Source organism: Chiloscyllium punctatum, chromosome 49, assembly GCF_047496795.1.
Source record: "Chiloscyllium punctatum isolate Juve2018m chromosome 49, sChiPun1.3, whole genome shotgun sequence".
NCBI classification, from domain to species: domain Eukaryota; kingdom Metazoa; phylum Chordata; class Chondrichthyes; order Orectolobiformes; family Hemiscylliidae; genus Chiloscyllium; species Chiloscyllium punctatum.
Genome location: NC_092787.1, coordinates 26,042,256 through 26,057,097, shown reverse-complemented (window position 1 = coordinate 26,057,097; position 14,842 = coordinate 26,042,256). Strand labels below are relative to the sequence as shown.

The following is a 14,842-nucleotide window of genomic DNA, read 5'->3' as shown; positions in this document are numbered from 1 at the left end:
TGAGAAATGAATCAGGAATGATCGAATGCTGGAGCAGACGCGATGGGTCGAGTGGCCTAAATTCTGCTCCTGTATCTGATGTGGTTGGGACTGGGCTGCGTGTGACGGCTTGTTTTCCTTCAGGAGTACAGACAGTCAGTTGGCTTAAAGCCCAGCGGAGGAAATGGACCAGGGTTTGCTTCTCTGAGTGAATGTCTTGTTTAGATTGTCAATGAGAGACAGACAAACTTCCTCAAATGTCTGAACGCTGTTTGTTTGTGTGTGTATGATAATTGAATCAGTCTTGGAGGCCCTGATTTTATTACTTTTACGTCAAGTGAATGAGCCAGCATTGTGTTGTGGTATTGGCGGAGGGGACTGTAGCTCAGTGGGGCAGCTGCTGAGCTAGAAGGTGCTGGGTTCAAATCCCATGCCTGTTGCCCGAGTGTGTAACTCTGGTTGATGTTACCAGTGCTGTTGTTACTGGATGGAATCTACCTTATCTCTCAGTTAAATGACCCACTGTAGAATTTCAAATGACTCACGGTGAGTTGCCTCAGGTCCCTGCCTATCTTTCTGATGGTGTCACCTTCTCTCGCCCTCAATTGAAAGATTCTTCAATTTTGCCTCCAATATCCACCCTTCTCTGAGTTGCATTTGTTCCATCTCCAACTCATCCTTCCCTTGTTCAAATTCTCGGTCTGCAATCCTGAGGATAGACAAATAACTGATATTCATTCGAAGTGTTGACTCCCACCGTTACCTTGATGACATCCCTCTTGACTCCCTGTCATTGTTGACTCCATCTTCCTCTCTCTCCGTTGCGTCCATGTTGATGATGTAATCTTCCCCACCAGCAATTATAAGAGGTCTTTTTTAGCCTGAAACAAGGATCTGCAACCCCTGTCCCACTAGGTTGGACAAAGCCTGGGTTTGTCACATTTCCAAAAACCCTCAGCCATTCAGCCCCCCCCCCCCCCCCCCCCACCGAATCACAAAGGGATTTCCTCCCTGCCCCTGCTGCCCCCTCTCTTCTGTTTCATGAAATCATTGTCTGGGATTTCTGCCACCTCCAGTACTCCCCATCAATCACCTCCTCCCCTCCTGTCCCCACCAATCACCTCCATCCACCTCCCATCCCCCACCAATCACCTCTTTCCACCTCCCGTCCCTCACCAATCATCTCATTCCCTCCCATCCCCCCACCAATCACCTTGTCCCCTCCTGTCCCCCAGGGTAATAGAACAGAGCAAGGAGTACAATGTTCCAGCTGCAGAGAAGGTGCACAGAGGCCAACATTCCATTTGAGAGGTCCTTTCGGAAGTCTAGTAACAGCGGGAAAGAAGCTGTTCTTGAATCTCTTGGTACATGTGTTCAAGCTTCTGTATCTTCTGTCCGATGGAAAAGATTGGAAAAGATTATAACCAGAGTGGGAGGGGTCTTTGATGTTGGCTGCCTCCCCAAGGCAGTGGGAGGATGGAGTCCATGGATGGGAGGCTGGTTTGGGTGATGCTCTGGGCTGCGTTCACAATTCTCTGTAGTTTCCTACGGTCCTGGGCAGAGCAGTTGCCGTACCACACTGTGATACATCCAAACAGGGTGCCTTTTTATGGTGCATCTGTAAAGGTTGGTAGGAGTCTTTATGACCGTACTGAATTTCCTTAGCATCCTGGGGTGTTGTTGTACTTTCTTGGCTGCCGCATTAAGGTGGGTGGACCAGTTCTGATTGGTAATGGTCACTCCAAGGATCCCGTCCATCTCCATCTCAGCCCCATCGATGCGGACAGGAATGTGCCCATCCCCCACTTCCTGAAGTCAAAGACCAGCTCCTTCATTTTGCTGACATTGAGGGAGAGATCATTCTCTTTACATCACACTATCAAACATTCGATCTCTCTCCTGTATTCTGTCTTGTCACCTGGTGTTGCCAGCGAACGTGTAGATGGAGTTCGGACAAAATCTGGCCACACAGTCCTGGGTGTACGGGGAGTACAGTAAGGGGCTGGGTCCTACAGCCTCGTGGGAGGGGATCTGGTGTCGAGGATTATCCTGGAGGAGGTTCTCACTGGTCGCGGTCTGCGTGTCCTGTTTTTAGTCTCGTCTTCTGCTGGATTCACTGATGACAGTGCAGTCACAAATCCACTGCTTTGACTTTGAAATGGAAAATGGAAGTATGGAAAAGCCTTGGGAAGGGTGAAAACCACAATGGGCTTGGGCAGGAAAGCATCGTGGGCTGCTACTGCTCTGTGTCGTTGAAATGCAAAATGAAAAACTTTTGAGGTCTTTGTGAAATCTGACAGCGATACAAGGGCAAAAGCACACAGGCGAAAGTGAGGCCTGCAGAAGCTGCAGCTCAGAGTAAAGAGAGTGTTGCTGGAAAAGCACAGCAGGTCAGGCAGCATCCGAGGGGCAGGAAAATCAACGTTGCGGGCAAAAGCCCTTCATCAGGAATCCTGCCCGAAACGCCAATTTCCCTCTCCTCGGATGCTGCCTGACCTGCTGTGCTTTTCCAGCACCACTCTTAAAAGCACACAGGAACAGGAGTAGGCCATTCAGCCCCTCGAGCCTGTTCCACCATCCAATGGCTGATCTGTGGCCTTACTCCACACACCTGCCTTTGACCCATATCCCTTCATACCTTTGCTGAACCAAAAATGTACCTACCTCAGATTTAAAACTAAGTAATGATCCTGCATCCCCTGCCATTTGTGGAAGACAGTTCCAAACTGAATACTAGAGGTGGACAGGCAGGAGGCTGGACAGCCAGGCAGCATCAGGAGGTGGGGAAGTCAACATTTCAGGTATTAACCCTTCTTCACAAAACATCGACTTCCCCACCTCCTGATGCTGCCTGCCTTGCTGTGTTCTTCCAGCCTCCTGCTTAGTCAAAAGTGAGGACTGCAGACTCTGGAAACCAGAGTCTAGATCAGAGATGGTGCTGGAAAAGCACAGCAGGTCAGGCAGCATCCGAGGAGCAGGAACATCGACGTTTCAGGCAAAAGCCCTTCCTCAGGAATAGAGCCTCCTGCTTGTCTACTTTGGATTCCAGTATCTGCAGGATTTTTTTGTCTCTAACCAAGTGAATACAAGAGGGAATTGTGTTAGGTTTCAATAAGAATATTGCGAATGTAATTGGCACCCAGCCCTCATCCCCCATTAGGGTGGGCAATGCCGAATTTACTGTAAATACAGACAGCGAAATAAACATAAAAATCATAAACGTGTCCAAATCTCCATCAGGCTTGAAACTGAAGCTCTGTACAAACGCTCATTGTTTAAGTCCACATGACTTTATGAGGCCTGTTAAATAAATTAATAGCTCACATCTGCTCAGATATCCCTTTCCTTGGAAAACATGGTGTAAAGTTCTGCACCGGTTTGAGTGGTGAGTCGGGCCCTGCTTTCTGGGAATGGACAGTGTGTGGGTAGGGGGTGGGAGATGTCTAAGTGCTCCTTGTGGGACATATCTGCTCTCTCGGCCCCCTCACAGTCTATGTCCTGGGAAAGCCGTCTGCCAATCTTCCCTTGACTTTTAAACAGGTATAACACAGGAAAACCCACATTGTCTGTGCAAACTTCCTACAAGAGAACCTCAGTGAATCCCACTGTCCCCCCCCAATCTTCTCCCAGTATCCCAGGATACTGGGAATCCCACTTCCAATCAATCCCCCCTCCCCACCAGAACTCCATTTAAAATGTTACTGGGGGTTAGAAATGACACCAGCAGATACCCTCCCGAATCCATTCGAAGAAAGACATTCACCTGCTTTATATGTAGCCCTCCCTACAGGTTAAAATTAGATGAGGTGACTAAGTAACCTCTCAAAGTGTGTCTCATAACACTCAGGTGAAAGCATTTTGAGATGTTTAACTACAAGGTGGTTATTTAATGTGAGTTGTTGTAATTTGCATGTCCCACACACAAAGCCATGTTGACTATCCCTAATCAGTCCTTGCCTTTCCAAATACATGTACATCCTGTCCCTCAGGATTCCCTCCAACAACTTGCCCACCACCGAGGTCAGGCTCACCGGTCTATAGTTCCCTGGCTTGTCCTTACCACCCTGCTTAAATAGTGGCACACGTTTTCCAACCTCCAGTCTTCCGGCACCTCACCTGTGACTATCGATGATACAAATATCTTAGCAACAGGCCCAGCAATCACTTCTCTTGCTTCCCACAGAGTTCTCGGGTACATCTGATCAGGTCCTGGGGATTTATCCACTTTTAACTGTTTCAAGACATCCAGCAGCACCACCTCTGTAACATGGATATTTTTCAAGATGTCACCATCTATTTCCCTACATTCTGTATCTTCCATATCCTTTTCCACAGGAAACACTGATGCAAAATACTCGTTTTGGTATCTCCCCCATCTCCTGCGGTTCGACACAAAGGCCACCTTGCTGATCTTTGAGGGGCCCTATTCTCTCCCTAGTTACCCTTTTGTCCATAATGTACTTGTAAAAACCCTTTGCATTCTCCTTAATTCTATTTGCCAAAGCTGTGTCCCCTTTTTTGCCCTCCTGCTTTCCCTCTGAGGTATACTCCTCCTACCCCCTTGAAAGCTGTTTGCCTCAAACATTTCCTGGTGGCTCCAGGATATGAACCATTCTGTCTGGGCGAAAACGGTTCTCCTTAGTCTCAGTAAACATCTTGTATTCCAGGAGTTGGTTTTCCAGAAGTGGAAACATTTGAGTTTGTCAAATCCATTTCGCGTCTTGGACATTGCATCGGGTTACCCAAGTCACTCCTGAAAAAACAAAAAGCAACCATTGGTTCAGAGATTCCCGCCCTTTCCCAGAGAAATTCCCAATTGGAATGGGGCAGTCCGCACCTGGCTTTAATCTTTCATAAAGCCGAGGCTCCCTGTCACATGGATGTTAAAGATCCCATGGTCCATATTTTGAAGGGAAGGGTGAGTTGCTCAGCTTCTGGATTAGTGGTGCTGGAAGAGCACAGCAGTTCAGGCAGCATCCAAGGAGCAATTTGAATTTTGGATACCTCCACCTGAAAGTGAATATCTTTCACAACACTGGGATACTGCTGAGAGCGAGCAGGTCTGATTTTGGGAAGCAAACCAAAACGGTGTCAATTCAGGGTGAACCTGCAACGCAGCTTCTTGAGGAAGGACCAGACACAAAATAGTTAACGACCCCGGGAAGGTGGGAGCAAAATGAGACATCAAGGCATTAACACCAATACACTTTATCAAACTCTACTGCTCCCAGCCTGGGCAAAACATGCTCTGAAAGTTCCATCTTCACAACCACACCAAGTTGCCCTCAAAGAAACAGGCCCTTCGGCCCAGCAAGTCCACACTGACCCTCAAGAGGATATCTGACCCAAACCCATTACTCACATTTACCCCTAAGTAACACATCCCTGGACACTATGGACAATTTAGCGTGACCAATCCACCCTACTCTGCACATCTTTGGACTGTGGGAGGAAACCGGAGCACCCGGAAGAAACCCACGTAGACACAGGGAGAATGTGCAAACTCCACACAGACAGTCGCCCGAGGCTGGAATTGAACCTGGGACCCTGGCACTGTAAGGCAGCAGTGCTAACCACTGAGCCACCATGTCACTATCTCTACTGTTTTGTATTTCTCTCTCTTTCTTTCTCTCTCTCTCTCTCAGTCTGTCTTTTCCTCTTTCTTCTGCACTTCTCTCTCTCCCCTGCTCTGTTTGTCTTTCCTCTCTCTGACTCTGGGATGGAGGTCAGGTTGTTCCCAGACCAGACACACTCCCAAGTATTCACAGATGTTCCCAATGCAGAGGAAATTTAGATTGGGCTTCCTGCTGTGAGAGATGAAAGACAAACACTTTGTAATTCCCGAGATCGGGATGTTACACCCACATCACTGATCATGTGTGCTTTATAATCAGCTTTAATTGTCATGAGAACACAAAGTATAGGGGCCTCAAACCTTCCCCCTCTCAGTGCACATCACTCCCATGACAGTGTGTGTTTGCAAATGAGAACATTCTGATTACACAAGATTCAAACAGCAACAGCTTACCCAGAGGCTATGGCTAATTACTGCTTGAGTTAAAAACAGCCACGGTCTAACCATTGTCTCATGTCTTCGTAAAAATATCTTTAATTGCACATAAAAATTGCAGAAAAGTTGTTTGTCTTTGTGTTTCAAAGTAAGAGGAACAGAGTGAATGTGTTGAAGGTACTTTAGCACGTCATCTGGGCCTATCTGTGATCCCTTCCAACCCCACCGCCCTCCAAGATCTCTGCGACCCTCTGGAGCACCCCCACCCCCCACAACTTTAATGTGGCTCTTAGCTGCCCCTGATCGAGGGTTTTGGAAGGTGGGGTGTGGGGATGGTCTGGGATGGACAGAGGGCGGTGGATGCTGGTGGAAGGGGCTGAATTTCGTGTTGCCGTGACGGTGGAGTTTGGATCTTGGGCGGGGCAGTTTGGGAGGGTTGGCGGTGACACTTAGCAGGGGGATATTTAGTTGGGAGAAGATTTTCCGTGCGGGGGTGGGGGGAACACAAAATCAGTCATTTTAGGCTGGGGGGGATGTCGATGAGTTTTTTTGGGGGGGGGGGTGAGTTTCTGAGGAGCGATGAATTTGTCTGGAGTGGTAAGGTGCAGAAGAAAGTGACCCATTTCAGAAGGTCTGGTGTTACTCTGCAAGGAGGGGTGGGGCTGGGGGTTGGAGAGTTGTGTTTATTTCAGAGCCAGGGTATGTGTCTGTTTTGTAAGGGGCTGACGTGGGGGAAGGGGAGGGTTTCAGAGGTGGGTGGGTCACGTTGTGCGGAGGCGAAAGTGGGTGCTGCAAATGCTGGCGATCAGAGTCAAGGTTAGAGTGGTGCTGGAAAAGCACAGCCGGTCAGGCAGCCTCCGAGGAGCAGGAGAATCAACGTTTCACTTTGTGTGTCATTCGATGAGTCAACATTTTAAGTTTGGTCTCATTAACTGTCCTGCCAAAAACAGACAGAGTGGGACTCAGGATGGAGAGGGGGAGGTGTTTGGGGACAGGACGTTCTGTTAATCTGACTTTTCAGGCGAGACACAGTCTCCCTGCAGCAGAGACCAGGCTGAAATTAAAACAAATCCAGGCAATCTTCAAATCTGGGCAGGAACCCACAAACATTCCAGGAATGCTCAGTCTGCGCTGTCCAGTACAGACACCAACCCTCAGCGTCTCACTGTCCCACTGCCATTGCCCGTTACAGGGAGCACGGGGAAGGGGCTGAATTTCGTGTTGCCCTATCGGTGGTGTTTGGAACTTGGGAATTGGGGAGTATTACTGGGAACGTTCACAATCAGCTTATCCGTACTTTCCACTTCTAAATGAAATAGGAAAGTTATTAATGTTTGTGCTCCACATAAAACTAGATTAGGTGGTTAGCACTGCTGCCTCACAGCGCCAGGATCCTGGGTTCGATTCCAGCCTTGGGGCAATTGTCTGTGTGGAGTTTGCACATTCTCCCCGTGTCTGTGTGGGTTCCCTCCGGGTGCTCCGGTTTCCTCCCACTGTCCAAAGATGTGCAGGTTAGGGTGGATTGGCCATGCTAAATTGCCCGTAGTGTTCATGGATGTGCAGGTTAGGTGGGTTAGCCATGGGCAACGTGGGGTTACAGGGATAGGATTCAGGGATGGGTCTGCGTGGGATGCTCTTCAGAGGGTCAGTTCAGACTCGATGGGCTGAATGGCGTTTTTCTGCACTGTGTGGATTCAATGGGCTGAATGCAGTCCTCACTTTCTCAGAGTGCATTCTGTATTCAGGCATTTTCTGGGGAAACAGGAGCAGAAATTGCTGGAAAAGCTCAGCAGGTCTGGCAGCATCTGTGGAGAGAAATCAGAGTTAATGTTTCAGGTCCAGTGACCCTTCCTCAGAACTTGGCAGTCTTGTGGAAGTTTGTCTTTATGGTAATAGCACAAGGATTACTTCTGGGTATGGGGAAGGGGAGGGTGGGGATGTGTTGGGCAGGGGAGGGTGGGGGTAGGGATGGGGGTGGGGAAGGTGAGATGGTGGGGCGGGGGTGGGGATGGGGTGGGGGGGGTGGGGGTGGTGGGGTGGGGAAGGGGACGGTGGGGATGTGTTGGGCAGGGGAAGGTGGGGGTGGGTGGGCTGGGGAGGGTAGGGTGGGGATGGGGGTGGGGATGCGGGTGGGGAAGGAGGGGTGGTGGGATAGGGGTGGGGAAGGAGGGGTGGTGGGGCGGGGATGGAGTGGGGGTGGTGGGGTGGGGGTGGGGTGGGGAAGGTTGGCATGGGGAAGGTGGGAATGGGGTGGGGAAGGTGGGGAAGGTGGGGGTGGTGGGGTGGGGATGGGGGTGGGGAAGGTGGGGTAGGGATGGGGTGGGTGTGGTGGGGATGGGGGTGGGGAAGGTGGGGTTGGTGGGGTAGGGATGGGGGTGGGGAAGGTGGGGGGGGTGGGGAAGAGGGTGGGGAAGGTGGGGGTGGTGGGGTGGATGTGGGGAGGGTGGGGATAGGTTGGGATGGATGTGGGTCCAGGAATGCTGATGTTTGGAGTGCAGTGGGGAGAGGGATAAAGGGAGTATTAAGGTTTAGGACGATGGTATGTGGCCCAGTCAGGTGGATTTGCAGATTGAGCAGAATGTTCCTGCTGACAAAGGGTTAAATTACAGAGAGTTTTCGATGGACCGGTCTCCAGTCCAGAAAACCAGAGACTGATGTAATGACAGGGTTTGGAATGATTATCAAGGAGTTGATGGGGTAAACAGAGAGAAGCAATTTCCTCTCGTGAGGAAGTCTTGATCCTTACAGCACAAACCAGGCCATTCCTCACACAACCAGGCGAGAAAGTCTGGGACTTTCTCCATGAAGTTGTCTCATGCCCCAATATCCAGACATTAACTCAGACGGGAAACAGACTCTCGGAGATTTAAATTAGCACAAACACCAGTTAGATCCTTTCCCCTCTGGTACCTTTGCCTTTTGTGAAGCCACCAACACCAACCCCCCCCCACCCTCCCCCCATTGCTACCCCCCCACCCCCACCCCTCCGCCATCGCTCCCCCCCACCCCACCCCTCCCCCATCGCTCCCACCCCACCCCCATCAGTCCCCCCACCCCCTCCCCTCCCCCATCGCTCCCCCCCACCCCTCCCCCATCGCTCCCCCCCACACCCCCCATCGTTCCCGCCCCTCTCCCATTGCTCCCCCTCCCCCTCCCCATTGACGAATTGGGGACACTGTTTCTAAAGCACGAACTTTTAAAACGTGTGTTGGCTGTAACGCGATGAAATCACGAGCAGTTTCTCTGCAACGCAGGGTTGCACAACAACGCAACCATCTGTTATGGAAGACCTGTAGATGCACCAACTCCCTTCTCCCAAATCTTCTCCCAAACTTTGTGCACCACCTCCTGCAGTGCCCACCATACTGAAAGACCTTGAAGTGAGCAATGGTGTACTTGCTCCCTCAGGGCACCTGGGCACTGACCTAGCCGTGAAAGAGAGGCAGGCAGTTGGGAAGTTCGATCCCTTCCACCTCCGCTTCCTTGGGCCCATTGATGGACCCATGACTGAATCCTCCAACCAGGAGACAGTGAGGTCTGCCGATGTTGGAGAGTGTGTTGCTGGAAAAGCACAGCAGGTCAGGCAGCATCCGAGGAGCAGGAGAATCGACGCGTTCCTGATGAAGGGTCCAGCCCAAAACGTCGATTTTCCTGCTCCCCGGATGCTACCTGACCTGCTGTGCTTTTCCAGCACCACACTCTCAATCCTGAATCCTCCAACCTGCCTGTCCCTCTCGGTACCAGGTGCTGTGAAGTGCAGGCAAAGATATAGTCAAAGAGTTTTTTTTCAATTAATTAAACAGGGCTGCAAAATCCTGCACCCTATATAGACACTGTCGGTCGTCTCCACGTGAACCAATGACTCATCTTACCTTCCCATTATAGAGTTCTGCTCCTCGTGCCGTCCAGCCCAGCGACCCAGGAGAACTTAGGTCTTTTCAAAATTAACTGCCATCAAATCACTGAATTAATTCATTCAACAAATAATGGTCAGCCCACACTGCCCCCCAGGAATAGTGTCACAATAGGAAAAAACGAAAAGTTAGGAGTGATGGCAGGGACTGAATCAAGATGGAGTTGTGGGGGATGTAACACACCCAGCCCCTGCGGTACACACCTCTCTCGAAAGGCATTGAGAGTACTCGTGTTCCCTGTCCAAGGACATCCAGACAGGACCCTCATTGTGGAAGAGAGGGAGAAGAACTCATTACATTGACGGGGATCCATGTCGGCCTGGGTTAGCAAATCCCGCTGGGAAGGAGTGCCAAGGGATTTCTCAGGGATCCCTGGCCAACATTCCTCTCTCAAACCACCGCAGTGAGAGAGGAAAATGAACCAGGTGAACTGACTGTTCCTCTCATTGCGGGATCTTGCTGTGCAGGGATTGGTTGTTGAGTTTGGCATCATTACAGCAGTTGCTGCTTCTCACCTGAGTCACCGAGCATGGAAACAGACCCTTCGGTCCAAATCATTCATGCCAGCTGGATATCTGAAACTAAGTCAATACATATGATAGGTACGTTGAATCTGATCGAACGGTCAGCATTCTGAAGGCCATTCGGCCCATCACACCTGTACGGTCCAATTGGTCCCTACTCCCCTGTCCTTTCCCCACACTCGTGTCGATATTTCCACCAAAAACATTCCAATTCCAATGGTTACCATTCAACTGCCTCCCACTGCCCAGTTCCAGACCTTCCTCTCCACGATCTGAAATCCTCGTGCCCTCTGCTTATTGGCCCTGTTCAGTTTCTCTTTCTTAACCCCCCCCCACTCCCCCTTCATGGTTTGAACAACTATCTGTTGTCAGATCTGGGGCCAAGCACTCTCTCATGCAGTTGGCTCCTCAGTTGAGATTCTTGTCACAAATCAGTGTCGGAGCTGTTGGAATTCTGTTTTTTTTTTTGCCTCCTAGAGATGTGTCAGGAGGAGGTCAGACTTGGTGCCGGACTCCTTTTATTTTAGAAGCAAAACCCCCAGAAGGCCGTTTCAGTGAGGGGACTGGTATTGGTGTTGTGAACGGGCCTCGGAGTGAGCTTCTATTCACAGGTATCAGCTCCACAGGGTCAGAGACTTCAGTTCCCTTCTTAGGAATTACCAGGATGTGGAGGTGCTGGTGTTGGACTGGGGTGGACAAGGTCAGAGGTCACACACTCCAGGTTATAGTCCAACAGGTTTATTTGAAATCACAAGCTTTCTCAGCACTGCTCCTTCATCAGGTGACATGGTTCATCAAGGGACAGTGCTCCGAAAGCTTGTGATTTCAAATGAACCTGTTGGACGATAACCTGGTGTCATGTGACTTCGGACTTTGTCCAGAAGCAGTGGCCATGGGTGGGGCATATCAAAATATCAGGACATACATCTCAACAGAGGCTGTTTCTAGGCAACAGTGGCTGAGTGTTCAGCAGTCTCCTGTCTGAGCCCATTCCAGAGTTTAAGTATCATAATGCTGTCAGTCCACTCCAAATGCGGCACTGAGGGAGTGCCACACTGTCAGAGGGTCTTCACTGAGGCAGTGCCACGCTGTCAAAGGGTCTGCACTGAGTCAGTGCCACACTGTCAAAGGGTCTGCATTGAAGCAGTGCCACACTGTCAAAGGGACTGCATTGAGGCAGTGCCACACTGTCAAAGGGTCTGCGCTGATGCAGTGCCACACTGTCAGAGGGTCTGCACTGAGGCAGTGCCACACTGTCAAAGGGTCTGCACTGAGGCAGTGCCACACTGTCAAAGGGTCTGCATTGAAGCAGTGCCACACTGTCAAAGGGTCTGCACTGAGGCAGTGCCACACTGTCAGAGGGTCTGCACTGAGTCAGTGCCACACTGTCAAAGGGTCTGCACTGAGGCAGTGCCACACTGTCAGAGGGTCTGCGCTGATGCAGTGCCACACTGTCAGAGGGTCTGCACTGAGGGAGTGCCGCACTGTCGGAGGGTCAGTGCTGAGGGAGCGGGCACTGTCGGAGGGTCAGTGCTGAGGGAGCGGGCACTGTTGGAGGGTCAGTGCTGAGGGAGTGCCGCACTGTCGGATGGTCAGCGCTGAGGGAGCGGGCACTGTCGGAGGGTCAGTGCTGAGGGAGTGCCGCACTGTTGATGGGTCAATGCTGAGGGTGTGCTGCACTGTCAGAGGGTCAGTGCTGAGGGAGTGCCGCACTGTTGATGGGTCAATGCTGAGGGTGTGCTGCACTGTTGGAGGGTCAGCGCTGAGGGAGTGCCGCACTGTCGATGGGTCAATGCTGAGGGTGTGCTGCACTGTCGGAGGGTCAGTGCTAAGGTAGTGCCACACTCTCATAGGTTCACTGTTGAGACGATGCTGCACTGTCGGAGGGTCAGTGCTGAGGGAGCACCGCACTGTCAGAGGGTCAGTGCTGAGGGAGTGCCGCACTGTCAGAGGGTCAGTGCTGAGGGAGTGCCGCACTGTCAGAGGGTCAGTGCTGAGGGACTGCCGCACTGTCAGAGGGTCAGTGCTGAGGGAGTGCCGCACTGTCAGAGGGTCAGTGCTGAGGGAGCGGGCACTGTCAGAGGGTCAGTACTGAGGGAGCGGGCACTGTCGGAGGGTCAGTGCTGAGGGAGCGGGCACTGTCGGAGGGTCAATGCTGAGGGAGTGCTGTACTGTCGGAGGGTCAGTGCTGAGGGAGTGCCACACCGTCAGAGGGTCAGTGCTGAGGGAGTGGGCACTGTCAGAGGGTCAGTGCTGAGGGAGTGCCGTATTGTCAGAAGGTAGTGCTGAGGGAGAGGACACTGTCGGAGGGTAACTGTTCAGAGGGTGCTGCATTGTCAGAGGGTCAGTGCTGAGGGAGTGCCGCACTGTTGGAGGTCAGTGCTGAGGGAGCGGGCCCTGTCGGAGGGTCAGCGCTGAGGCAGTGGACACTGTCGGAGTGTTAGTGCTGAGGGAGTGTCGGAGGGTCAGTGCTGAGGGAGCGCCGCACTGTCGGAGGGTCAGTGCTGAGGGAGTGCTGTACTGTTGGAAGGTCAGTCCTGAGGGAGTGCCACACTGTCAGAGGGTCAGTGCTGAGGGAGTGTCGAAGGGTCAGTGCTGAGGGAGTGGCGCACTGTTGGAGGGTCAGTGCTGAGGGAGTGTCGAAGGGTCAGTGCTGAGGGAGTGGCGCACTGTCGGAGAGTCATTGCTGAGGGAGTGTCGGAGGGTCAGTGCTGAGGGAGCGCTGCACTGTCGGAGGGTCAGTGCTGAGGGAGTTGGCACTGTCGGAGGTCAGCGCTGAGGGAGTGCTGTACTATTGGAGGGTCAGTGCTGAGGGAGTGCCGCACTGTCATAGGGTCACTGTTGAGAGGGTGCTGCACTGTCGGAGGATCACTGCTAAGGTAGTGGGCACTTTCGGAGGGTCAGTGCTGAGGGAGTGGACACCGTTGGAGGGTCAGTGCTGAGGGAGTGCTGCACTGTCGGAGGGTCAGTGCTGAAGGAGCGGGCACTGTCAGACGGTCAATGCTGAGGGAGTGTCGCACTGTCGGAGGGTCAATGCTGAGGGAGTGGACACTGTCGGAGGGTCAGTGCTGAGGGAGTGCTGTACTGTTGGAGGGTCAGTGCTGAGGGAGTGTTGAAGGGTCACTGCTGAGGGAGTGCCGCACTGTCGGAGAGTCAGTGCTGAGGAAGTGTCGGAGGTCAGTGCTGAGGGAGTGCCACACTGTCGGAGGGTCAGTGCTGAGGGAGTGCCAAACTGTCGGAGGGTCAGTGTTGAGGGAGCGGGCACTGTCGGAAGGTCAGTGCTGAGGGAGTGCCACACTGTGGGAGAGTCAGTGCTGAGGGAGTGTCGGAGGGTCAGTGCTGAGGTAGTGCCGTACTATTGGAGGGTCAGCGCTGAGGGATTGCCACACTGTCGGAGGGTCAGTGCTGAGGGAGTGCCGCACTGTCAGAGGGTCAGTGCTGAGGGAGTGTCGGAGGGTCAGTGCTGACGGAGTGCCGCACTGTCAGAGGGTCAGTGCTGAGGGAGTATTGAAGGGCCAGTGCTGAGGGAGCGGGCACTGTCAGAGGGTCAGTGCTGAGGGAGTGTTGAAGGGTCAGTACTGAGGGAGCGCCGCACTGTCGGAGGGTCAATGCTGAGGGAGTGGACACTGTCGGAGGTTCAGCACTGAGGGAGTGCTGTACTGTTGGAGGGTCAGTGCCGAGGAAGTGTCGGAGGTCAGTGCTGAGGGAGTGCCGATCTGTTGGAGGGTCAGCACTGAGGGAGTGCCACACTGTCAGAGGGTCAGTGCTGAGGTAGTGTCGAAGGGTCAGTGCTGAGGGAGCGGGCACTGTCGGAGGGTCAGTGCTGAAGGTGTGGACACCGTTGGAGGGTAAGTGCCGAGGGAGTGTTTTACTGTCAGAGGGTCAGTGCTGTGAGAGTGACGGAGGGTCAGTGCTGAGGGAGTGCCGTACTGTAGGAGGGTCAGTGCTGAGGGAGTGCCGCACCGTCGGAGGGTCAGTGCTGTGGGGGCGCCGCACTGTCGGAGGGTCTGTGCTGAGGGGCCGCCGCACTGTCAGAGGGTCAGTGCAGAGGGAGTGTCGGAGGGTCAGTGCTGACGGAGTGCCGCACTGTCGGAGGGTCAGCACTAAGGGAGTGTCGAAGGGTCAGTGCTGAGGGAGTGCCGCAATGTCGGAGGGTCAGTGCTGAGGGAGCGGGTACTGTCGGAGGGTCAGTGCTGAAGGAGTGGACACCGTTGGAGAGTCAGTGCTGAGGGAGTGCTGTACTGTTGGAGGGTCAGTGCTGAGGGAGTGTCGAAAGGTCAGTGCTGAGTGAGTGCTGCACTGTTGGAGGGTCTGTGCTGAGGGAGTATCGAAGGGTCAGTGCTGAAGGCGTACCGCACTGTCGGAGGATCAGTGCTGAGGGAGTGGGCACTGTTGGAGGGACAGTGCTGAGGGAG

General features: G+C 52.8%; 1 protein-coding gene across 1 annotated transcript in view; it reads left to right on the top strand.

Moving 5' to 3' along the window:
- LOC140469256 (laminin subunit gamma-3-like) overlaps positions 1–14,842 on the top strand; it is a 107,229-nt gene that overhangs the window by 7,138 nt on the left and 85,249 nt on the right. The window contains 2 exon segments of the mRNA XM_072565592.1: positions 9,344–9,524; positions 10,905–11,054. Coding sequence (XP_072421693.1) covers positions 9,344–9,524; positions 10,905–11,054 — 331 coding nt within the window.